The 25,896-nt window shown below is 42.1% G+C and overlaps 1 protein-coding gene across 27 annotated transcripts in view; it reads left to right on the plus strand.

The window, feature by feature from the left end:
- LOC145344414 (calcium/calmodulin-dependent protein kinase type II delta chain) overlaps nt 1-25,896 on the plus strand; it is a 323,172-nt gene that overhangs the window by 262,746 nt on the left and 34,530 nt on the right. For 9 of the 27 annotated variants that reach the window (XM_080191547.1, XM_080191627.1, XM_080191571.1 and 6 more), the window contains 4 exons: nt 289-321; nt 10,565-10,624; nt 11,180-11,224; nt 13,078-13,126. In XM_080191547.1, coding sequence (XP_080047673.1) covers nt 289-321; nt 10,565-10,624; nt 11,180-11,224; nt 13,078-13,126 — 187 coding nt within the window. The remainder of the gene's footprint in view (nt 1-288; nt 322-10,564; nt 10,625-11,179; nt 11,225-13,077; nt 13,127-25,896) is intronic. The other 18 variants (XM_080191583.1, XM_080191636.1, XM_080191590.1 and 15 more) reach the window with 3 other exon arrangements.

Genomic DNA, 25,896 nt, shown 5'->3' on the forward strand with positions numbered 1-25,896 from the left:
AGACTTTTGCATTATTTGACAGCTACTATAACCTTTATATCTTGTTTATGTTGCCTTAATTTTAACTACTCTGGTTTCTGCCAAGTTAATTCAGCTTTTTTTCCCCCTTCTCCACTACTAATTTGTGGAAAATCTATCCTTTCTTCGCACTTTACTTTTGCCTTCCATATGTGGAATTGTTTTTTTTTGTTTCCAGATACTTTTACTGCAGCACAAGACAGATTCTGAAGAAATCCTTTCTTTAAACTATCAAAATTATCTTCTTTTTCTTTCTCTTTGATTGGTCAGAAAAGGAAGTCCAGTTCGAGTGTTCAGATGATGGTGAGGATTTTTGTCTGACAGATGTGTTTTTCTTGGGTTTTTTTGTATTACTTTGTGAAAATGGTGCATTTTATACTTTTAATTTTCAATTGCATTTTAAGATGCAGTTATGTTTGGCATATGTCTGATTTGAATTTGCTCCACCTTGCTAAGGCTACAAATCAAAGCGCATCTGATTTGAAGAATATATAATTCAGTGCAATCATCCAAAATTCAGGAATGTATTTGATGACTGTGTAAGAATGTGATGCTGTAGAGGGTTTGGAAAGCTTTCTTTGATATTTTTATTCCTTTCTTATCCACCCCTTCCTATGACAAATGCTGAGATACAAGCAATACTTGATGCTTTAAAATACTACAATTGTTGTCTTAGCTGTTGCAATTAAACAAAGAGAAAAGGTTTCTATTTTAAATGCGGCTGTTTCTGTTACAAAATAATAGTGGACAAAGCTGTCAATTCTGTAATGGGTTGTACTAATAAATTATTAATGATGCTTATTAAAATTATTATTTGCCCATTGCATTTAATTACAAGAATGTGTGTGCTGATGGCTGTTATTGTAGCTTACTGTAAAACTTGCTCCATGTAATTTTGGAGCTTTTAAACCTGGACATTTAGTGCCAATATGCAAAATGCAAGAACCTAAAAAGGGCTGATCTTCGATTTGTTGCTTGATCATTTTAAAGTTTCTGCGTTTTTTGTAGCCCAGAAAATAAAAAAATGCTTTTTGATTTGTATCATAGACTTCACCACATTGTTGATTTCTTAAAGAAAGAGATTGTAAATCTGCAGGTGGCATATGGAAATTATAACTCCTCCTGTGATGTGATTTAAGAAGTAATAAGCTGCATATAATTGCACGTTACAAAGAAATCCAATTGTTTAATTAAAATTTTAACAGAAAATGACTGAATTTATGCTTCTGAGGTGTATACATAAAGGATTTAGTCAGACTGAAGCACTTCGACACAATTTAAAAAAGAAAATGAAATCTATATCATATCTCACTTTCACTTTTAAAGATTTTGAAGCTTGTGCTTCTATCAATGTCGATAGCTTTGAGACGGGCTGTAATAAACTTCTGTAAAGTAGTACATCTGTCAAGTGTTGTGAGGATTTATAAATAGGTCAGAACATGCCCGCAATCTTCAAGAACTGTCTGCATGATTAAGTGCAATGGTTCCTGTTGTGGCACAGTGCGGAGTGTCATGTATGTTGCAGTGGAGTGGTAGGTCATGGATTCAGTCTGCTACATCCACTGTTGTATTAAAGTGAGGGCCAGCCACATTTTTAAAAATAAGAAGCAATTGGCTGGAAAATCAGTCTTGGGTTCCAGACTTTCTGGTCACGTAAGAATGGAGGAACCGGAACTGATCACATGACTGCCCACTTGGCTGCAGTCAACACATGATGTAGAAGTAGAGGCAGGTACAATTTTGTCTTTCAAAAAACATTTAGTTACAGTCGTAAGATGGATATAGAGGGATATGGGCCAAATGTGGGCAATTGGGAGTAGCTTAGTGGTTTTAAAAAAAGGCAGCATGGACAAGTTGGGCCGAAAGGCCTGTTTCCATGCTGTAAATCACTCCACGACATGATCTGGAAATGAGTGTAGAAGGATTTACCCCTCAAAAGTTATCCATAACACAAAGATAGCACTTCAAAATGATGGAGAAACATGACTTCACATTATCTAACACATTTGAATCTTAGTAAAATGTTGGATTTTATTGAAATGTAGTACTTTACATTGCTGTTCCTAGGAACTTCTTTTACCTTTCCTATGCTACCAGAGCAGGTAATTGTTTTTCATGCATAGCCTCTTGGTATTGTTATTGACCGTTTTTCTCTGCTTGTTTCTAAAGCTAATACAGCAACTTACTTTAGTTACTTAACTGTTTGGATTTTCATTTTTGAGTATGGTTCTTTTTAATTGTTCATCTGAGAGATTAACCAATTGGTTTTGTTTTAATACTATGCAAACTAAAAGCAAAAGAGATTGTAGGTAAATGAAGAATGAGGTAATGTAGGCGTTAACCTGAACACTGCTGGAGGCAGATTATCTTGACCAGTCGCATTTTGAGTTTTTTGCATCACAGATAAGAAAACGTCCTTTGGTAGCAAAGTTACTTTGATGCCAGAAAAAACATTCTGAAAGTTGAGCTGAGCACCTGGTGTCTTTGATGATTGTCATTCAGAGAAGGTTCAGCTCTAAAATGAATGAGGGGTAAATGGGATGCTAGATTACATGCAATAGATGTGTGTTTTTTTTAAATTAAGCTTAAAGCTGAATAGGGTAAATAAGAAATAAGATAAATGTAGTTAAAATAATGGAGCAAACCCTGGAAGGTCCATCTGAAGCTTTCAGCTTGCCTCTCTCCAGCTCCTTAGCACATTTCCGTGACCTTGGCTCCATGAATTGATATGCTTTACAAGCAATTTGACCCATCTTTACATGTCCTTGATACTCTGTCTGATTCCTGTAAGAAGCACTCTTATTATTTTGTTAGCGCTATGCGAGACATACGCAAGTCACAACCAAAATATTACATTTTCTACGCGAGTTCCACTTGCTTGACGTAACGCGCACAACCTCATTCCATTGAAGTATTTCCTGTTTACTAACTTGAGTACAGCTTGATAAGAATCAAGCTTAAAGGCCTTTAAGGTGAAATTTAACTGCTTATCATATTTAACTGCTGCTGGTCAGCCTATCTTGTCAGAGTCAGGATTATCTTACAACTGTTTAGTCCATCTCTCTCTCTCTCTCTTTGTCTTTCTCTCTCTCTTCCTCCACTTCCACTTTTACATCACAACACACGCTACAAACTATTTTCAGCATTAAAAAGTTGAAAATCAGCCAATAAATATCAAGCTTTATATTAGTTTTCTCCTCTTATATGCTCCCTTGCTCTTTCCTTCCTGTTTCCCATCTATCCCAACATTTCCTGACTGACAGTTGGGCGGGATTTTGGCTACTGAGGCAGGTAACATCAATCAGGAGATTTGCAGACTTGCCAGACTCACCCCGGTAAAAAGTGCCCCAGTGAGCACAGTTTTCACCCCGGGAAGAGAACAGCGTGTACGGGCGAGAGTCCAGCAAAGAACCCTGGATTCAGACTACTGGCAGCCACTGGGGCCAACAGTGTAGTTCAGAGAACTACTTCTGTTTTCTGCCACTTTGCCCCTATTGTTTTAGAAAGTGTTAAGCCCGATAACCCTCAATGCTTACATCCATCCCCCACCCCCATGACTCCTCAGACCTTCCGTGGCAACTCATGTCTCCCACCCACCCTCCATGGTCTTTTATGTCCTCCATGGCGACACATGCTCCCCACTCACCCCCACAGCCTTTTGATTCCTCCTAAGCTTCTCGCACTCTGTGAATCTCTCAACCATTCATCCAGTATCCGCCTTGAGCGGACCTCAGGAGACATATGGAGATGAAAAATACAATTCTAACAATCTCAACAATTATTACTCCAACGGACTTGTGTCAGAAATCTAGGACCTTGTCCACAGCTGAGATATTCTGATGCCATTGCAGCGAATGGAGTTTTGACCAAGCACCAAATTCTCCACTCTCATGGGCAGCGGGGGCAGGGTGAACAAGAACAAGCCCTTGATAGCGAAAATTTCCATTCATAGAACTCATTTGAAACTTTTTTAATTCAATCGTGGAACATGAGTGTTGCTGGCTGGTCAGCATTTATTGCCCATCCCTAGTTGTCCTTGTTCAGAGGGCAGTTGAGGATCAACCATATTGCTGCGGCTCTGAATTCATATGTAGGCCAGACCAGATGAGGACAGCAGATTTCCTTCCCTCAAGGACATTAGTGAACCAGATTGGTTTTTCCAACAATCGACAATGGTTTCATGGTGATTGGTAAATTCTTAATTTCAGGTACTTTTATTAAATTCAAATCCGCCCATCTGCCATGATGGGATTTGAACCCATGTCCCCAGAAGGAGTAACAGGATTGCAGAGTATTGGGCTAATGGAAAGACTCTTGGTAGTGTGGATGAGCAGAGAGATCTCGGTGTACATGGGCATAGATCCCTGAAAGTTGGCACCCAGGTTGATTGGGTCGTTAAGAAGGCGTACAGTGTGTTAGCTTTTATTGGTAGAGGGAATGCATTTCGGAGCTGTAAGGTCATGTTGCAGCTGTACAAAACCCTGGTGCGGCCACAGTTGGAGTATTGCGTTTAGTCCTGGTCGCCACATTATAAGAAAGATGTGGAGGCATTGGAAAGGGTGCAGAGGAGATTTACCAGGATGTTGCCTGGTATGGTGGGAAGGCCTTATGAGGAAAGGCTGAGGGACTTGAGGTTGTTTTCGTTAGAAAGAAGAAGGTTACGAGGTGACTTAATTGAGGCATACAAGATGATCAGAGGATTAGATAGGATGGACAGTGAGTGCCTTTTTCCTCAGATGGTGATGGCTAACACGAGGGGGCATAGCTTTAAATTGAGGGATGATAAATATAGGACAGATGTCAGAGGTTTACCCAGAGGGTAGTAAGAGCGTGGAATGCCCTACCTGCAGCAGTAGTGGACTCGCCAACTTTAAGGGCATTCAAATGGTCATTGGATACGCGTGTGGATAATATTGGAATAGTTTAGGTTAGAGGGTCATTAGATTGGTTCCACTGGTCAGCGCAACATCGAGGGCCGAAGGGCCTATGCTCTATGTTTTATGTTCTAGAACATTAGCTGAGTTTCTGGATTAATAGTCTAGTGATGATACCACTAGGCCATCACATCCCCATATCTCCTCAACTGATTAATTTCTTATACAAACTTACAGTCAGACCTGACAGCAAAGATAATTAATCCTTTAGTAGACTCTTTAGGCTGTGAATCAAACTGCAGATGTTGAGATTTATGTAGCTTTCAAAACTCACCCAGGCATTCATGATATAATGATAGTCTTTGGAGAAATGTCAATTGAAGCTGTCCAGCTGAGAATTTATTTTGACTGTTGCTGACTGCTGCAACACTTAAAGTTTAAAGATTGTGGAAACCAAAAAACTTCAGATCATGACAATTATGCAGACCTTGTCCGTCCTTCAAGAGTATTTATGTCTGTTCTTTCAACTCATGACTCCCATAAACGTCAACACTCTGGCAATATTTGGCAGTAGCCAGAATGGGGTCTGTTTGAATTCAGCATTGAGTTCAGATGGCCCTGCTGAGTTTGAGTTTCCTTTCCATGTTAATCATGCCATGTTCACTTTACCTCCTGCAGAAATTGAGATGAGGCTCCCACACCTAGGCCATTCTTATAAATCCAGGGACTCTTATTGCAAAAATCCAGCCATTATTCTTTACTCACTGTATGCAAAGCCACTAGGTAGCTAGCTTCCTTATATACCTCCCTTGTCTTCCCTTTCCTGGTTCTGTTTTAGTTGATGTTTTATTTTTACCTAGCCAAACCTAATTTGTTTTACAACATCCATGAAGCTACCTTTTAAATCTTCTGACTTCCAACCTTTAGTTTAAAGGTGAGATAAAATTGAAAAGGAAGAGTCACATTTATTTCCCTAATAATTGATTCCCAGTCAGTTGAAATTCATAAGACTGTAGATCAACAATCATGTCCATTTGGTGTCAAAATATGACAGTAGACTTCTCTGTTGTGTCACACAAACTTGCATAAACATCTGAAGAGTAGTAAAGATTAATATCCACGTGATGCAAGCTTGTTCTGCTGTTTGTTGTTCTTCCATATTCTACTTGGTTGCATTGTGGTATTGTCACTGGACTAGTAATCCAGAGACCTAGGGCAATGCTGTAGGGACCCAGGGTTCAATTCCCATTACAGCAACTTTGAATTCAATAAAAACATGGAATTAAAAGTCTAATGATGATCATTAAATCAATGCCAATTGTTGCTAAAAACCCATCAGGTACGCTGATGCCCTTTAATGCCATTTTCCTCCCTTTATATATAACTCCAGATCCACAGCATGATTGACTTGGTAATGCTCTCTGAAATGGCCTAGCGTGGTGCTCAGTTGAAGGGCACTTAGGAATGGGCAATAAATGCTGGCCCAAGAATAAATGAAATTAATTATTTCTGCCAATTGCCACTCCGCATTTGTTTTATTTCTTCTTCTTCTTTGTAAAGGTATCAATCTATATACGATCTTGACTCATATTGCCCTCGAAGGGTGAATGGTTTCTCGTTCCTTTGGAAATTCACTCATCTTAAATAATGTGATGTCAGTTTTGACCACCCAGCCCCCTTTCCCTTTCACAAAAGGGAACAGTATGGCTTGATCTTGGAAAGGGTGGAGAAGAGGTTTAGTGTAATGGTAGCAGGGATAAAAGACTTCACTTATGTGGAGAGGGTTAAGAAACTGGAGTTGTTCTCCTTAAGAGCAGAAAAGTATGGGTGATTTTCAGAGAGTAAATAAATCGAAATAGAGGGTTAGGTAATCAGAGATCACTGATTTAAAATTGTTCACATGACTGGAGGGGACATGAGGGGAAAATATTTATGCAGCAAGTTATGATTATCTGGAATGCCCCGCCTTGAAAAGTGGTAGAAGCAAATGTAGCAGTAACTTTCAAAATGACATTGGATAAATATTTGAAAGGTTCACTCATACTAATTTTTTTCCCAAGCAATTATTTCTTAAGCAATTTTTTAAAAACTGATCAGGGTCGGAATTCTCCGGTTGTTCATGCTGGTGGGATTCTTTGGTCCCCCTGCCCTGGGTTTCCTGGCGGAATTGGGTGGCTTCAGTGGGAATTTCCATTGACAGCGGCAGGACCAGAGGATCCCATTGCCAGTGAATGGCACACTGCCTCCCACCAACGAGAAAAATGCTGAAGGGAGGCCAGAGAATCTCACCATATGTGTCTACTTTTCTCCACTCTTATTTTATTCATAAACTCTGACTAGCTTTTCCTTAACAATCCAGGCTTCAGTAAGGATAAATTCCTCATCAGTTAATTTGTAAAATGGTGCACATATACAAAGTGTTGAATAGATTACTGTATCATTCGAAGAGTTGACCTGACAAATGTTGTTTGCACTTCAGTCAAATTTTCAGCCTTAAGTTCCTTCCCAGTTTCAGAGATATTCATAATGTTGATGCAAATATCTTATTCAATGTAAGCTCTACAGGATTATAAGACACAAGTGATGAACTAAATGCAAAGCAGAAACAGAAAATGCTGGAAAATCTCAGCGGGTCTGACAGCATCTATGGAGAGAGAATAAAGCCAACATTTTGAGTCAGGATGACCCTTCAGCAGAACGAAAGGTGATCATATCAGACATGCTGAGATTTTCCAGCATTTTCTGTTTTTGTTTCAGCATCACAGTATTTGCTTTTAAATAAATGCAAAGACTAATTCAGTGTCCACTATGGAACATTACGTGAGTGGAATTAACTAGATGACCAAGTAGCTTTTTCTTCAAGTTTGGTGTAATTCTTAAAAGACCAGTACAACATTATCTTTTGTAGAATTGAAGATGACCAGAAAGAATTGGATGATCAATCATTTAGAATGCTACAGCCCTTCTAGGAGTATGACAGTCTCATTGATGAAGTGCAGCATTTTTAGGCTAGATAATTTAAATTTGTAATATCGATAAAACTGTGATCCAGAAGTTTCCTACCCATGCATTAGCAAAGAGAGGAAATAAGGAATTGTCTTACCATGACGTTTATTTATTTCTGGCAAAACACTGCTGTCTGGGAGCTGAATTTGGAAAAGGTCCCAAAGCCATGCAGATTGTCCACGGACATTTGGAAAAAGTAGCTTAATTTCCAGATGTCCTTTTCCCATTCCATACTTGTGCTTGCATTGCATTGCACAGTCTGAAATATGCTTTAAGCTGTTTCAATTCATTGAGACCTAAAAATAGAAGCAATCTGTCCTTAAGGACTTGTACCTGATTTAAATTGCTTCTTGGGGGACTTTATCTCCACAATAAAGATTCTTCAAAGTAAAATAATTCAAAGAAGCAACATAGTTAAAGCAATGATTTTTAGATAGTTATGATATTGTTTCTCCTTTGAATTAAATTAGGTGATTGTCTGGATTTTTTAATTTAATCAGTAATGAGCAAATGAGGCATTTTCTGGGAACAATTGAGGAAGATTGTAAATACAAGTTAATATTTAATTTATCTAGCACATAACTTAGAGGTCAAAACAGAATATATTCCAAACTGCCCCATTAATATTTTAAAAGTTGCAGTATGCTATAGCAAATAAAATGACTTTCCATAATATCTGAATTATTCCTCTGCAGGCAGGCAATTGCTGCCAATGGACTGAAACAAATAGGTGATCATCGAGTTTTGATTCTGTTCCTTGGATAATGAGTAGATGTATAGCTTTCCTAGATTTTTGGAGTACGTGGAATTGATTATGGTTTGTTACCAAGCCAAGCAGGGTTTATGACCAGCAGTAAGGCTTTGATTTTTTTTCAAATGGTGATGGAGCAAATTTATCAAAAACACCATGGTTTCTACAATTAAGGCTTTTCATGCAATATTCATATGACGCACCCTTTTGTCGACTAAAAAAAAAGTATGCATTGCTGCTTACAGCTGAAATTGCTTCCATTGTTGAGTGTAATTTCCTGCATTTAATCAACAAATTAATTTGATAACCATATGTAGAATACAGATTTTAGAAAAAAAAATCACTTTTGGGATTTTTCTTCAGAACCAATTGTGTATTTCATGTGAGTTTGAGTTTTGTACAATGTCACATCAATATATTAATTTTGCCTGAATCGTAAAAACCTACATTGAAAAACTGTTGCACTTAACGCAAAATCCTTTCTGAAAAATACAACAGAGAATTTGTGATCTCTTTATCTATCTCTTTAGCAAATTATTTGGTGATTGAGCAGTATGTATTTAAATCTAATTTAATTTTTTGTATGCTAGTATATCCCATCTGGTTCACTAACGTCCTTGAGGGAAAGAAATCTGCTGTCCTTAACTAGTCTAGCCTACATGTGATACCAGAGCCACAGCAATGTGGTTTACTCTCAACTGCCCTTGGGCAACTGGAGATGGGCAATAAATACTGGCCAGCCAGCAACACCTTGTGAATGAATAAAGAAAAACAAAATTTATGAAAGGCCTAATTCACATCAGAGATTTTTGAAACCTTTATTCACGTGGGATCCATCTTCAGATTTTTTTTGTTTTCTGCAGTTCTTAAGTTGATAGCTTTCCTTATTCGTCTACCTCTCTCTCTTCCCCCTTCCCCACTCTTTCGTTTTCTTTTCTGATCCTAAAGATGGATTGAAATGTAAATTTGAAGATTTTTTCGATGAGCAAGCTGGGCTTGCATGAGTACAAGTAGATTAATTAATCGACACCGCAGTACTGTTCTACGCGGGTGTATACGTTTTGGTTGGCACCTGCTGAGGAATCCATCCAATTGAAGTCTGGATTTATAAGAGAGAATGGCTAGAGGGTTGACGAACAAAATTGAGTAAATGAGGAGGAGTGGAATGCCAATAAAGTGAAGATAATGTTATATAGGTAATGGATATTTTGGAAGTAAAAGATGAGTGATAGTGAGTGACCCACCCCACCTCAAAAAAAAAATCTTCCTTTGAAGATGTTGGATGCCTTGTTATGCCCTTCTTTTAAGCGATATTATTTTTCACATCTGTTGTCAAGATAAAGCAAGTTGGTATTTGTGTAAATGATTTGTTTTGTCCAAAACTTAACGGTGAAGAGGCGATATTCACTTGAAAGGCTGTAAAATGGTAATGTTTTCTTCTCTGTACTATAATTTCATGCTAGGTCGCGCCAGCAGATTGGGAAGGTGGAAATAAATGCAGTTAATAAAATATAGCATAAACATATGTATTATTTTAATGTACTACAACAGTGACCTGTGCTGTATTGGAAATGCATGTGTATATGTGATTTGTTTGGAATATCTAATAATTTTGTATTTTTGTACTGCTATTTCTTGTGTATACACTGTCTTTCAAACTTAATGTAATACTCTTTCTAATTCTTGTGCTCCTCGTTCAACCAAATCAAATGTGTAACCAAATACATTCTTTCTTCTGTAATATTATAAGGCTTTACACAGTCAATGGTAGTTGGAAGTAATATCTTAAGATTGTAAACAGCCCACATTATGTTTCAACAGATGTTCGTTTGAAGTGATTTCAGGGAGGGTCCGATATACAATGCAAACATTACTTTTGAGGCTTACATATGTTCTGTTTTTAACTTGCCTACAGATAAACAACAAAGCCAACGTAGTAACCAGCCCAAAAGAACCCATACCTACCCCAGCGCTGGTATACCTTGATTCCTCTTCCTATTTGTTTTTCTGTTTTCTTTTGCTTTCTAAGATACCGTGTGATTAGCAATACATATCTCTTCAATAATGTGGGAAAACCCAACGTGAAGCAGCATATTTACAGTTGTTTATTGTGACACTGACCATGGTTGTTGCTGTTTGCATGTTGTAGTGGCAAGCCACTGCTTTCCCCGCATGTCGCTTTAGCTCCTTGACTGACATCAGCCTCAGTACCAAAAGAGAGTCTGTTCCAAATTGAATCGCACAAATCGTTGACTTCGGGGAGCTAACAGAAATGATGCTCAGCAATTTAAGGAATTGCATGCTGCTACTGTAGGTGATTAGGCCTTTTCCTGCAGGATGCCCAGGCAGGTGCTGCTGGTAGCAGTAGAAACCCATTCTTCTTAGTTTTTTTTTTAAATGTGTTTATGATTTTTTTTCCACATGGCAGTAAAAGTATTGCTTTAGCCTCACTGTTCTTGTAGTTGGCTCTGCACGTTCTGATGACTGAAGATAACCTTGACCAATGAGAGTTTTCTTTTATCTTGCTCAGGAGCCCCAAACTACTGTAATCCACAATCCTGCTGATGGAAATAAGGTATTCCGAGATCTGCTCGCTGGCAAGCATTGCAGAACTTGTTTCATAAACACACATAGCAAAAGATCTGTTACATTAGGTATTCAATCTGTGACAGTTTTAGCTTTGAAACATAGAATATCCTTTGGAGAAAATATAGAATATGCGGCTTGAGTGTGCAGCATATGGGGTTTTGCAAAGTTCTTTAGTTTGTCCCTTTTTTTCACTTGCAGTTTGACTTTCTGTCTTTGAATGGGGATGGGAATGCATGACTGTTCAGCAAGCTTCTGGTATTGTGAGTGTGTGTATGTTCAGTTCACTTCGTCTTGGTGAATTTGCAGGTGTACACAAGCATGCAGTATTGTCATCTTCATCTGTGCTGTATGGCTGCATGGGCTAAAAGAAATAACTTCTTGGCTGTTGAAAGGTTGCGATCATTTTACCTGGGAGGTGATCGGTCCATCAAGTCCATGTCAGTCTGAAATGGCCTGATCCAGACAACATGTTGCATTATTGCATAAGTGCTGCTCGGAAATGATGCCTCATCATTCTCCGATTCCAAAATCATACAGATGTGTTTTGTACTTTTCTTTAAATTTCTTTCATTTTTAAGAAGTCATTTAGTGGTTATTCACTTGAACTGAGTCACAAAGTAATGTGAATTGAACTTCACAATTAATTTAAGTGTTGCTTTCCTTTGCAGTCAGGGTTTTAATGGATTTTGCTGTTGGAGAGTGATGCAGAGGACAACATTTGTATTTCAGTTTTTCCGGTACATTTGCCACGAATTGAACTAATTTCTAAGATACAATTCAAAAGGTATCATACGCAATAACAAATTGCCTATGTGCTGTTTTTTATCATCCGTCTATAGTGCAAAACTATCCTGATCTTGAAAATTATGACAACTAAATCTGGTTAACTGACATGCTTCAAGAAAATTGTAAATGGCTTTAACCATCATGCAGTTTTAAAAGCTTGCACAATTTTATAATAACCACTAAATGCCTGTTAATAGTGAATTTGTTAGTACTTCTGAGTTGCATCAGAACCGAGGTGAGTTATGAAAATTCACTTTTGTTACTTTCAGATAACAATCGACTTTGAAGTTATCTTTTGTCAGTAATCGCATGTTTCATAGTTGTTGCACATCCTTTGGAGTTCGTCATGTAATAGTGGAATGAAATTATTTGTCATGAAAATATAGATAGCTTTGCATCTACTTATAAGTGCACTGATGGGCCATCAGATGTAAACTGGCAGGCAATAGTTAACGAGGTGTATCTTTATTTTAGTAAATGCATGAAATACGTGTCAGCTATCATTTTGTTCATTGTGCCCAATCTATCTCAGAAACTGCCAGGGCCCTCTGGGAATGGGGCAGTATCTATTGTAAGCAACTTGACATTGTTTCACTGTACAATACTGATCCCAGGTCACATTTGGGTAACACTGGATCTGTTTCAGATCCATAAGCTACTTCCATATTTTAAATTTTAATCCATTGTCTTTAGTGTCATAGGAGTATGTTAATGAACCAAGTTTACTTTTAAATGAGTTTTCTTAATGAAAATTGTCTTTCTCTCAAAACAAATAGACTCATTTATTTAAAAAAAGGGTTTAAGCTGTTCATTGTGGAAAGCGTATGAAGAAATTTTAAAATGAGAATGAAATGGTTTTGAGTAAGAATCTGCCACTTGTATAGTCATTGAATTCTATAAGTGAAGCTAAGTCTTAAATGTTATCTGCACGTCTTCCTTATTGCATCTATGTTCTCCACTTCAAGCTTTGCATTTGTTCTGGGTTTATTCTTCAAAGACAGCATGCACATGAACTCAGTGTCTTCATAAAATGGTGTCTCATTTTCTTCTTAGGAATCCTCAGAAAGTACCAACACGACTATTGAAGATGAGGATGTGAAAGGTAAGCTGAATAAAGAAAAGGAAATTGGTCTGATTGGCGGGTCTCAGCTTAGTCTTCAAATGTTTTGTTACTATTTAAGTAACTATCATCATATTATACAGTATTAGGAGAAAAGCTCCATTTAAATTTGATAACAGCGGCACAGTAGCACAATGGTTAGCACTGCTGCCTCATAGTGCCAGGGATCCAGGTTCAGCCTCACTTTCTGTGTGAAATTTCAACTTTCTCCCCACGTCTGCGTGGGTTTCCTCCGGGTGCTGCAGTTTCCTCGCACACTCTAAAGATGTATGGGTTAGGTTGATTGGCAGTGCTAAGTTGATCCTAGTGCCGGGGGATTAACAGGGTAAATGTGTGGGGTTACGGGAATAGGATCTGGGTGAGATTGTGGTCAGTACAGATTCGATGGGCCAATTGGTCTCCTTCTGTATTATAGGATTCTATGATTTATGAATGTTATGAAGCCTAATTCAGTGCTAGAGAGCAATATAGTGATTTTGGCATTAAAATTAGTTTTGTTTATTTTAAGGAAGTTACTCACAAGTCTAAAATGGGTGATGTTGGTTTTAAAAAGAGGGCAATCAGAAAAGAATAGTTTTTGGGAGATTCAAAAAAAATTAGCTATAAACTAATCAATTAAACAACATTTATTCATATGAACGTGTAACTCTTTTTAATTTTAATCTGATGTGCCTTTATTTACATAGCGGTTTTGTCCATTCTGTTTGGCTGTAAATTTGCTTCTTTGCTGTTCAGATGCCAGTCTTCCTTGCTTGAGCTCTCCTATACACTTTTTAAAAAAATTAAACACTTTTCCCTCAAAGCATTAGTTCACTCACATTTTCATTAAGAATATTGGTAGCATGTTGCTTGATTCCTGCATTTTAACAATGCATGCCACGTATATGTTATAACTTCCATTAAAATATTAATTTAATTCCACTACCATTCTTCCTGCCTGATGTTGAATGAGCTGCACAGTTAATATGTTTTTTAAATTAATTCCTAGGATATGAGCATAGCTGACGAGACCAGCATTTATTGTTACCCTTGAGTTTCTTCCAAAAGTCCATTGCATTAGCTAAAATGAGTAATCCTCTATCCCCAATGGAGCAATCATCTAGAATTCCCCACCTAACACCAATTTGGGAGCAGCAGCATCAGAAGGATTGTAGCGGTTCGGGGAAAATATCAATCATCATCTCAAGCTAACAATGGGCAATGATGGAGTCTTGCCAGTGCACGCACATCCTGAATACTGTTTTTTTAAATTACATAATTCTCAATGTATCCAGCATGATCAAATTATAAAACATTATGCAAGTCTATTGGTCTCCAATTTGACATAGATATTGTATTCTAGTTTTTCCAAATGGCCACTAATCCATTCAAAATAGAGTGCCGATATGCGCAGTCAGGGTCAGTATAGTGGTAATTGAGTGTAGTGTTGTGCTACGGGCTCTAAAAATTAGATTTTTCTTTACTGAAGCCAGGAGACCAGTTTTATGTATTGATATTTAATGGCAGCGATAACCTCTTCCCTTGAACAGGTTCAGACAATGTGAATTGGAAAACCTAGTGTCCAATGCCCATTTTAAAAGAAATTAAGCTACTAGAGCTGGAAGTTTTTTTTGTAATTTTATTTTTTTTTCCTCCCTCTGCTCCCAACACCTTCTTTCAAACATCTTCCTCAGTTGTAAAGATGATCCGGAAATCAATTTCCAAATCCTGCTCATGTCCTATCCTGACTTTTTATGGCTAGGGTCCCAGTTTCTCATTCTTTGGATGAAAACTGCTTTACTTGTGCGCCAAATCATTTCAAACCATCACAGCCTAGCCTGCCTCACAGCACCAGAGACCAGGGTTTGATTCTGGCCTTAAGTGGCTCTCTTTGTGAAGGTTGCACATTCTCCCCATATCTGCATAGGTTTCTTCTGGGTGCTCCAGTTCTTGCCCACCGCCTCCCCCCCCCCCCCCCCCCCCCCCGAGTCTCCCTCCGGCAGCCCAAAGATGTGCAGATCAGATGAATTGGGCATGCTAAATTGTTTCTTAGTGTCCAATGACGTGTACGTTAGGTCGTTTAGCCATGGTAAATGTGTGGGATTATGAGGATATAAAATACTCCTTTGGAAAGTTGGTGTAGACTCGATGGACTAAATAGCTGCCACCTCCTTCTGCACTGTTGGAATTCTATGGTTCCTTGAAAACTCAGACATGTGGGGAATTTCAGCTGACTCTATAGGTGGATATTTAACCCAGAAATACTGGTAGGTTTAGGTTGGTTGGGATGGGAATTTGGGAGGGCAGTTATAGTCAGAAAAGATTGTTTCCTAGCCAAACCCACCACCAATCTGCTCACTTCTAGCTTGAACTGAGAGATAGGCAGCCTGCCATGCTGCTTCAAGGAAGGCAGATTGGAATATTAATGATGGTAATAAAGCTTTAAGCCTCATTGCCATATTACTTTTCTACTTAAAATCTGGTCAGCTGTATTGTCCAGCAGCTTTATAGAGGTGAGGACTTGGCAGAGGTGAGTGCTTACACACACCCCTCCTGGATTCAGGCAACCCCATATTCCAATACCATACCGCCAGTATGGGACCTCCAAACTAACCCCCTCCCCATATATAAGGCCTTTGACTTCCCCCACCAACCATGTCTTCCTGAGACATTTGATCTCAGACTCTGATCCTCTTAGTTCTTAAATCCTCCAGACCCCACACCTCCTTGGGGAATTACCTCACCCCAAGGTCTCTACTCCCATCACCTTTCCCTTTCCACACCCCTCAGTCCAGGCTCGGTTGCCATCCCACTCTTTTAGTCTTCCTCTCCAATCTCCTATCCCCTGTACAAACATAGCATAGTAACCAAATTAATGAGTTTGGAATTTGCAGATAGTTTAAAGATTGATTCAAAGGGTTCATTTAACACCTGGTTATTAATGTTTCCATCCTGTTAATCCTTTCAAGAAGCTATTACTACTCACACAGGCCAGATTTTTGATCCTGAATCAGGATCCCCCTCCCTCGACTTTATTCCTTACTGCCATCAGATGCCGAAAGCGATTTTCTTTTTAATGGATGGCGGGTCAGTGGCCAGGGTACACGTTCATTGTGCAGTTAGGAATGGCATGTGGGCCCCTGAGGCTGGGGGGCCAATAGGAGGTCCTCCGGCACTGAGCGCAGCAGCCCCACCGTTGGAAGCCAGCACTATTGATGCCAGTGAGAGGGCATCCTAAGATAAGGGTTCCTCTCAGTTGATAAGCTTTCTGCAATTATAAATAGCTGTCAATGCATCTTTGTAGTGGGAGGAACCCCCCTGCCTCACTCCCACCTTTAAGGTTGACTATGGCTGCAGCTGTAGCCATTCATTGGTAGTGATATGGAAAGATCTTTAAAAATCCAACTGGCAATTACATCTATGAAACTCTTATTCGTTTAACCTTGCAGGGCTCTCTTATTCAGGCAGGAAAAAACAGTTCTGTAGCTGTTCTTCCTTGAGCTATTTCACAGTAACTTCATTGCAGTGTTAATATAAGCCTACTTGTGACACTAATAAATAAATTTTATTGATTATCAATTTACCTTTTGTTACTAATTTCCACTTATGTTGGTTTGCCCATTTTCAACTTCCAAGGTCGTGCATGCCCAATAAACACTGCCTCTAATGTTGTCGGTCAAATTTGTGAAATATTTGCTCCTCTTCTGACTTGGTCTTCCCAGTTTTCTGAACGTGACTAAATTTGCTGATGACACGAAGATGAGTGGAAAAGCAAATTGCATGGAGGGTGTGGAAAGTCTGCAGAGAGATCTGGATAGGCTGAGTGAGTGGGCGAGGACCTGGCAGATGGAGTATAATGTTAGCAAATGTGAGGTTATCCACTTTGGTAGAAATAATAGTAGGAGGGATTATTATTTAAAGGGTGAAAAGCTGCAGCATGCTACGGTGCAGAGGGACCTGGGGGTCCTTGTGCATGAGTCGCAAAAACCCAGTCTGCAGGTGCAGCAGGTGATCAAGAAGGTGAATGGAATGTTGGTCTTTATAGCGAGGGGGATAGAATATAAAAGCATGGAGGTCTTGCTGCAACTGTACAGGGTACTGGTGAGGCCGCAACTGGAGTACTTTGTGCAGATTTGGTAGCTGCACTTGCGGAAGGATATATTGGCCTTGGAGGGAGTGCAGAGAAGGTTCACTAGGCTGATACCGGAGATGAAGGGTTAGCCTGTGAGGAGAGATTGAATAGACTGGGTTTGTACTTGTTGGAGTTTAGAAGGCTGAGGGGGGATCTTTTAGAGACGTATAAGATAATGAAGGGGATAGACAGGGTAGAGGTAGAGAGATTCTTCCAGCTTAGAAAGGAAGCAGGACTAGAGGGCACAGTCTCAAAATAAGGGGGTGGGGGGGCAGTTTAGATTGGAGTTGAGGAGGAACTTCTTCACTCAAAGGGTGGTGAATCTCTGGAACTCTCTGCCTGTTGAAGTGGTGGAGGCTACCTCGCTGAGTATATTTAAGTCACGGGTAGATAGGTTTCTGATAGACAAGGGAATTAAGGGTTATGGGGAGAAAGCGGGTAAGTGGAACTAATCCACTTCAGGTCAGCCATGATCTTATCGAATGGCGGGGCAGGCTCGAAGGGCTAGATGGCCTACTCCTGCTCCTATTTCTTATGCTGTTATGTTCTTATTATGTTCACTGTTCACTTGGTCTCAGTAATTTCATACACCATGGATTTTTTTGGTAGACTGGAGGAAAGAGATCACATGGAATGAAGAAGAAGGCTGTTGTGTCATCTCTTAATGCTTCTTGCATTTTTACAAAGATTTAAGCTTTCAGGACCTGATTGCCATTTAATCCCTTTGTCACATTTAAAACGCTTTGCTGAAAATCATGATCTCTTATCTCTCGATCAAATACAACCACTTGCTTGTTTGAGTCATGAGTCTTCCACAATCTCATAATTCTGAAAAGGTTGATACCCTTCCCTTAGGTTAGTTAGGGGTCAGTTCTCTGAACTAGCAACCTAGCCTTCGTAAATGAATGCAGTGCGTTAACTTTAACTGCAATAGTTTGATGTCTGATACTCCAAAGATTTTATTCCTCCACACTCAAATTTTCCACTGGAACTGCAGAGTAACTTCTAAGCTGAAGCGCCAATGTAACTGAACCACCATGATGTCTCAGTTGAGGTCAAATGAGACCATATTTATTCTGCACATTATACCTCTTCTAGTCCAAAGTAGATGCAGTATTGTAATTAAATAGGATGATACCTTTTTGTTTCAGGAAAACTAAACTCTGAGCATGCTGTGATTATGATGTACAATACCATAACAAAGATCTGTTGTACTTCATGACTAAACATTTGTTTCCTACTGCGATAATACCACAAGTTGATGCTTCAGTACACATTGTTAGTCATAATTTGCTTCAGATGTTTAATCTTCCAAGTGCTATCATGAACAGCATTTTTATTTTAGTTACTAGATTTGTTTTATGTTAGTAGTAATCCATTTTTGAACACTGTGGGTAGAATCTTACAAGAATTTGGCAAAGTCGATGCCGGTGTGAATCCAGCCAGCGCCGTCAGTGGGAAAGCTCAGATTATTGAGCCCCTTTAAAAATTTTTACATTAATCATGTGAATCAGACTGTACTTGTGGTAGCCTTTCACTCATTCGTTCACCCTGGGGCAACTTCCTTTCTGCTTTCAGTGGGGAGCCCCAAATAAACCCCTCCCCCAGCACTTTTTGCAGGTCCATTGGGAGGAATGGCTACCAGGAAGCCAGCACCACCTTTCTCACAGGGAATCTTGACCAGTATCCTGGATGGTGTTCAGCAGAGGCAGGGTGTCCCTTATCCACTCTTGCACAGATATCCACAGATGCAAGGCCTGGCACGCTGTGGCAGCCTTCGTGAGTGCCAGCTCACTGCAGAAGAGGATGAGGCAGCAGTACCGCAAGAAGATGAATGACCTTCTTTGCGTGACCAGGGTAAGTGTGCCTCCTCATGTCTCCTGCTGCACCCTCTCGCACACCTCTCAGACTTCGATGGTGATCTCTCATTCAGCCACCTTGTGGATTCCCGATACTTATCACAAGGCCCCCCATCCCTCCTGCAAATCCCCATGGTCTCCTAGTATCTACTCAGCTCCTCCCATTTCCCCTCCCACTCAAGTGTCATGTCCCATGCAAACCAAACCTCATCACCATCTGAATTGGCAGCACGCCCACCTACGCTGTCCACATCTTTCCCTTAGACCATAAGACATAGGAGCAGAATTAGGCCACTTGGCCCCTCGCGTCTGCTCCACCATTCACTCATGGCTGATATTTTTCTCATCCCTGCTCTCCTGCCTTTTCCCTATAACCCCTGATCCCCTCTTGCAGGGCAAACTTGATCACAGCCATTGTGAGCGAGCATAGCTGCCTGGTGTCATGTGTGAGCTGAGAACGCTAATGCCCTTTAGGAAAACCCTTGTGCTGGCTGGGGACAAGCAGGGCTGCACCTGAGCAGCAGGTGAATTGAGGGCTGCAGACTGAAGTGAGAACCCTCAAGATACGCAGTCATTGTTCAGGCCTCAAGTGTATAAACTTTTTCCCTTCATTTATTCCCCCATTATGTACTAATGCCATCTCGCTTCCCTGCAGGTCAATCAGTCGAGCAGCCAGGACCATCCTCATACCCCTTGGAGACCGCAGCTCCAAGGGAGACGTGTTAGACACCACCATAGAAGAGGTATCACATCTGTTACCCCCACTCTCCACCAGCACAGACACTCACACCTCGGTGGGATTAATTAGTAGGCAGCCTCCTGGCTCGCAGCTGAAGATCCACAGCAGGCGGAGGCAGAGATGTCCCAACGAACTAAACCTGAGGGATGCCACAGCCCAGAACTCTGCAGGGTCCCTGGCTGATGATGTGCCCCTGGGCCCAGAAGTCCCAGAGTTGATGGAACTGCAAAGGCAGAGTTGCGAGTGTCAGGAAGGAATGACAGCATCTCTCCTCAGACCGCAAGGCCGACTGGAAGAGTGCCATCACCTTCTGTCTGATGAACTGCCACTCCGATGCAGTGCTGTGAGAATGGGATCCACGGTGGAGATCTTGGCGCAGGATGGGCACTCCATGACAGGGGATGTCCACTAACCTTAACGCTAACGACCACCATGTTTGAGGACATGAGCTCCATGGTGCAGGGCTTCAACCGCATGGGAATCCATGAGTGTCAGCACCAGAGGAGGCGGGGCTTCTGGATTTCACTCCAGCTGCCCCTCTATCCCATGGAGGATCCCAGGCGCCCCCGGACACCGAAAGAGAAGAGGATCGGCATGAGCACAGCCTGGGGCCCTCCACCCAGGGTGTCCCATCTGTGACACACCACCCCCCCGCCCTTCTCCTCTGTGAGTGACACACCTCCAACCTTCCTATTGAGGAGGACAGCACAACAATACCCATATAGCCCAAACGTAGGCCTGACCTTCAAGGCCCGGGCCCTCCAGGGGACTTCCACCTAGGTCGTAAGGCCACAGGGTGTGGAGGGCAGCAGGCTACCTCCACTTCATCTGTGGATCCTGGGGATAGACCTAGATACAGCAAAAGCATGAGTAAAAGTAAAAAGACTTCAGGCACCTTGTGGGCAAGGGTGAACCTCAGCACAAGAATAGAGGGGTAGCTGTTGCAACATACTTGGAATAAAACATCGCTATTCTCATACACAGTCTCTGCTCTGTCATCTCGTAGTGCCATGCTCCACGAATCCCTGGTATTTCATCCCTGTGCCATGTGAGAATGGCAGCGCTACATCTCTGCCACTTCCCACTCTGACGATGTGCTGCACGGGTGCCCTGGACCCATTCCCCCAAAGCCCCATCCATGCTTCCACTCCCACCCGAACCTGTCATCATCTCCGCTCGTGCCCCTCATGTCTGCCACTTGTATCCAGTTGTCAAGGAGGCTAAGGGCTGCCAAAGTGCTTGAGGGGCTGCCCATTTCTGGTAAAAGAAGATTGTGAACACCAAGGCCCTGCTCTCAGAGGGGACTGCACTAGCTGAGGTAACACATCCAGCATTTCTGAGCCCGTTCACTGGCAGGATGCATTTAGCACTCTGTCAGACAGGAGTCAGTCATATCACTGAGTATGAGAGGAACATTGCTCTGTCCTTGCAGGAAGTCACTATCATTCTCCCGCAGAGTCCGGCCAATGGCTTTAGCGTCCTGCTCTGAAATCAGGCACCATCACCAGAAGCAACTACTGGCATCACGTCACTATTCGATGTCATTCTTAATGGTGGAAGAGATATTCACTGTCTGGCCTTGCTTGCCCCCAAACCAAGGGCTAGTGAGGGCAACTCTAGCTCTTCAGTTCATATGGGTCACGGTCATTGCCTGAGGCTCTTCCTCCTCCTCTGTGTGTTGACCATCACCGCCCTCCTCAACCTCCTGTTCATTCGAGGAGATGAGTTGGTCCAGCTGACCTCCCCTCAATTTTTGGAGTGCACAGTAGACGACACTAACATGGGATACCCTCTGTGGGCTGTACTGCAGGTCAGCACCCCCCCCACCACCCACCCATGACGACCATCCAGGCACCACATCCAGTCCAATTACCTGCTCAACCAGCATATGCATTGATTGAAACGTGAGCCTCTTTGTAGCAAGTCTCAGTGGGCGTTTGTAGCCTCCACACTGTTGTCATCAGCCACATCCTGAGCGGGTACCCCCTATTCCTGAGGAACCATCCCTCCAGCCGCTACTCTCCCTCAAAAATGGCTGAGGTCTGTGAGTGCCCCAAGATGTGACTGTCATGGACTTCCCAGGAAGTGAGCACACACTTGCACTATGTGCGTTGTGTGGTCACAAACATTCTGGACATTGAGATTGACATTGTATCGCTTGCAGCTCAGATGAGGAAGCAGTCATGTAGTGGTATTGTCACTGGACTAGCAATCTGAAGACCCAGGGCAAGATCTGGGACCCGGCTTCAAATCCCACCGTGGCAGATGATGACATTTGAATTCAAATAAAAGTCTGGAATTAAAAGCCTAATTACGACCATGAATTCAATGTTGATTGTTGTAAAGACCTATCTGGTTCACTGATGTTCTTTAGGAAAAGAAATTTGCAGTCCATACCTGACCTGACCTACACGTGACTCTGGATCCACAGCATTGTGGTTGACTCTTAAATGTCTTGTGAAACAGAGGGCGGTTAGGGTCAGGCAATAAATGCTGGCCTAGCCAACAACGCACTCAGCCTGTAAATATATTTAAAATAACAAGTTGATTTGAACTTGCATGCAGCTTAACCCCTTTGTCCCCAAAGTGCTGCCTGAATTAGAAATAAGAGATTAGAAATAGGAGAGGAGAGGTCACCCTGTTGGGAGTCTTTTATAGACCTCCTAAAAGTTCTAGAGAGGTTGAGGAAAGGATTGCGGAGACAATCCTGGTTAGGAGTGAAAGTAATAGGGTAATTGTTATGGGGGACTTTAACTTTACGAATATTGATTGGAATTGCTATAGTTCTAGCTCATTAGAGGGGTCAGTGTTTGTACAAAGCGTGCAGGAAGGTTTTTTGACTCAGTATGTAGATAGGCCAACTAGAGGTAAGGCTATATTGGATTTGGTGCTGGGAAATGAGCCAGACCAGGTGCTAGACTTGGAAGTTGGTGTGCATTTTGGTGATAGTGACCATAATTCGGTTACGTTCACCTTAGTGATGGGAAGGGATAGGCATGAACCTCGGGTCAGTAGTTTTAGCTGGGGTAAGGGTAATTATGAGGCTGTTAGGAGTGAATTAGGAAGCATAGATTGGACTAGGAGATTACAGGGACTGGGAACGTCCGAAATGTGGAGTTTTTTCAAGGAGCAGTTACTGCGAGTCCTTGATAGGTATGTCCCTGTCAGGCATGGAGGAATTGGTAGATCTAGGGAACCGTGGTGCACTAAAAGAGTTGAGTCGATGGTTAAAAAGAAAAAGGAGGCTTATGTTCGGATGAGATTTGAGGGCTCAGGTAGTGCACTAGAAAGCTTTAGATTGGCTAGGAGGGAGTTGAAGAGGGGGTTAAGAAGGGCTAAAAGAGGACATGAGAAGATCTTGGCTGATAGGATTAAGGAGAATCCTAAGGCATTCTATAGGTATGTCAGGAACAGAAGGTTGGTCAGGGCAAGATTAGGGCCAGTTACAGACAGCAGAGGGAAGTTGTGTGTGGAACCGGAGGAGATTGGAGAAGCATTGAACCAATATTTCTCTTCGGTGTTCACGCAGGGGGACATGAATATAGCTGAGGAGGACACTGGGTTGCAGGGGTGTAAAATAGACAGTATTACGGTTGATAAGGGGGATGTGCGGGATATTCTTGAGGGGCTGAAAATAGATAAGTCCCCTGGTCCGGATGGGATCTACCCTAGGATTCTCTGGGAGGCTAGAGAGGTGATTGCAGAGCCTCTGGCTCTGATCTTCAGGTCGTCATTGGTCTCTGGTGTAGTCCCGGAGGATTGGAGGATAGCGAATGTTGTCCCATTGTTTAAGAAGGGGAACAGAGACTTTGCCGGGAATTATAGACCGGTGAGTCTTACTTCTGTTGTGGGCAAGGTTTTAGAAAAAATTATTAGGGATAGGATTTATAGTTATTTGGAGTGTAATGAATTGATTAGAAATAGTCAGCATGGTTTTGTAGCGGGTAGGTCGTGCCTTACTAACCTTATTGAGTTTTTTGAGAAGGTGACCAAAGAGGTGGATGGGGGCAAGGCAGTTGACATGGTATATATGGATTTTAGTAAGGCGTTCGATAAGGTTCACCATGGTAGGCTTCTGCAGAAAATGCAGATGTATGGGATTGTGGGTAATCTAAGAAGTTGGATCAGGAATTGGCTATCAGATAGGAGACAGAGGGTGGTGGTTGATGGTAAATATTCATCATGGAGTTCGGTTACGAGTGGTGTGCCTCAGGGATCTGTTTTGGGGCCACTGTTGTTTGTAATCTTTATTAATGATCTGGATGAGGGTATAGTTGGGTGGATTAGTAAATTTGCTGATGACACCAAAGTCGGAGGTGTGGTAGATTGTGAGGAAGGGTGTCATAGTCTGCAGGGAGACTTAGATAGGTTGCAGAGCTGGGCCGAGAGGTGGCGGATGGAATTTAATGCGGAGAAGTGTGAGGTAATTCACTTTGGTAGGAGCAACAGATGTGTCGAGTATAGGGTTAACGGGAGGACTTTGAATAGTGTGGAGGAGCAGAGGGATCTAGGTGTATGTGTACATAGATCCCTGAAAGTTGGGAATCAAGTAGATAAGGTTGTTAAGAAGGCGTACGGTGTCTTGGCGTTTATTGGTAGGGGGATTGAATTTAGGAGTCGCAGCGTCATGTTGCAACTGTACACTACTCTGGTGCGGCCGCGCTTGGAGTACTGTGTGCAGTTCTGGTCCCCACATTACAAGAAGGATGTGGAGGCTTTGGAGAGGGTGCAGAGGAGGTTTACTAGGATGTTGCCTGGTATGGTGGGGAGGTCCTATGAGGAGAGACTGAGGGATTTAGGGTTGTTTTCGTTGGAAAGAAGGCGGCTAAGAGGGGATCTTATTGAAACATATAAGATGATTAGAGGTTTAGATAGGGTGGATAGTGATAGCCTTTTTCCTCGGATGGAGAAAGCTAGCACGAGGGGGCATGGCTTTAAATTAAGGGGGGGTAGCTACAGGACGGATGTCAGGGGTAGGTTCTTTACCCAGCGGGTGGTGAGGGATTGGAATGCCCTGCCTGCTGCAGTTGTAAATGCGCCTAGTTTGGGGGCGTTTAAGAGATCTGTGGATAGGTTTATGGACGAAAAGGGATTGGCATAGGCTAGTGGGTCATTGTTTTTGTAACTGGTCGGCGCAACATCGTGGGCCGAAGGGCCTGTTCTGCGCTGTAATGTTCTATGTTCTATGAATGTGGGGTTGAAATCACCCTGCAGTCGTCCTCCCTGCAGAGAGAGGCCTTTCATGCCTCATGAGTCGTAAATGTACCTCATCCCTTCGAGCCCCACTCTGCCCTTGTAGTTGGCCTCTCATGGAACCCCATACGTGTACTGCAGAGTTGCCCCCAGTGTGAGCATCTGCACTCCCCTCCTCCCATCCACTCCCTCAGTAGTACAGGCCCAGCAGAGGACACAAGATGTGTTGCCTGTATAGCAGCCTTCAAACCCCTTTTAAAGCAAGGGTCACCCCGACATGAAGGGAAGGTAAGGCCTGCAAGCAACCCCGCCCCCAACCCTGAGTTGAACTTATCCATGCCCCCTGCATCCTTGCCAGTGGCCCCTGAGCAATGGTAACTGGAAATTACAGTCTCGCCAGCGAGATTCATGTTTTCAGATTCTCTCCAGATTTTGCGTCGACAACCCCATACACAGCTAGTTCAGGTTCACAATCACCCCCAGTGCAGAAGAAGGCCATTCGGCCCATTGAGTCTGCATTGACCACAATCCCACCTGGGCCCTATGCCCATAACACCATGCATTTACCTTAGCTAGTCCCCCTGACACTGAGGGGCGAGTTAGCCAATCCACCTAACCCGCACATCTTTGGACTGTGGGTGGAAACTGGAGTATCTGGAGGAAACCCTTGCAGACACAAGGAGAATGTGCAAACTTCACACCCAAGCCGGGATTCGAATCCAGGTCCCTGGCGCTGAGGGGCAGCAGTGCTAACCACTGTGCTAGCATGCTGCCCTAATATAAATAAATATACCACCCTTTGAATATGACCACTTGATATTTTGCACAGTTAGGGCGATTTGTTGATTTG

The sequence above is a fragment of the Carcharhinus amblyrhynchos genome, chromosome 1 (genome assembly GCF_965287045.1).
Source record: "Carcharhinus amblyrhynchos chromosome 1, sCarAmb.v2.hapA, whole genome shotgun sequence".
In the NCBI taxonomy this organism is placed as follows: Eukaryota; Metazoa; Chordata; class Chondrichthyes; order Carcharhiniformes; family Carcharhinidae; genus Carcharhinus; species Carcharhinus amblyrhynchos.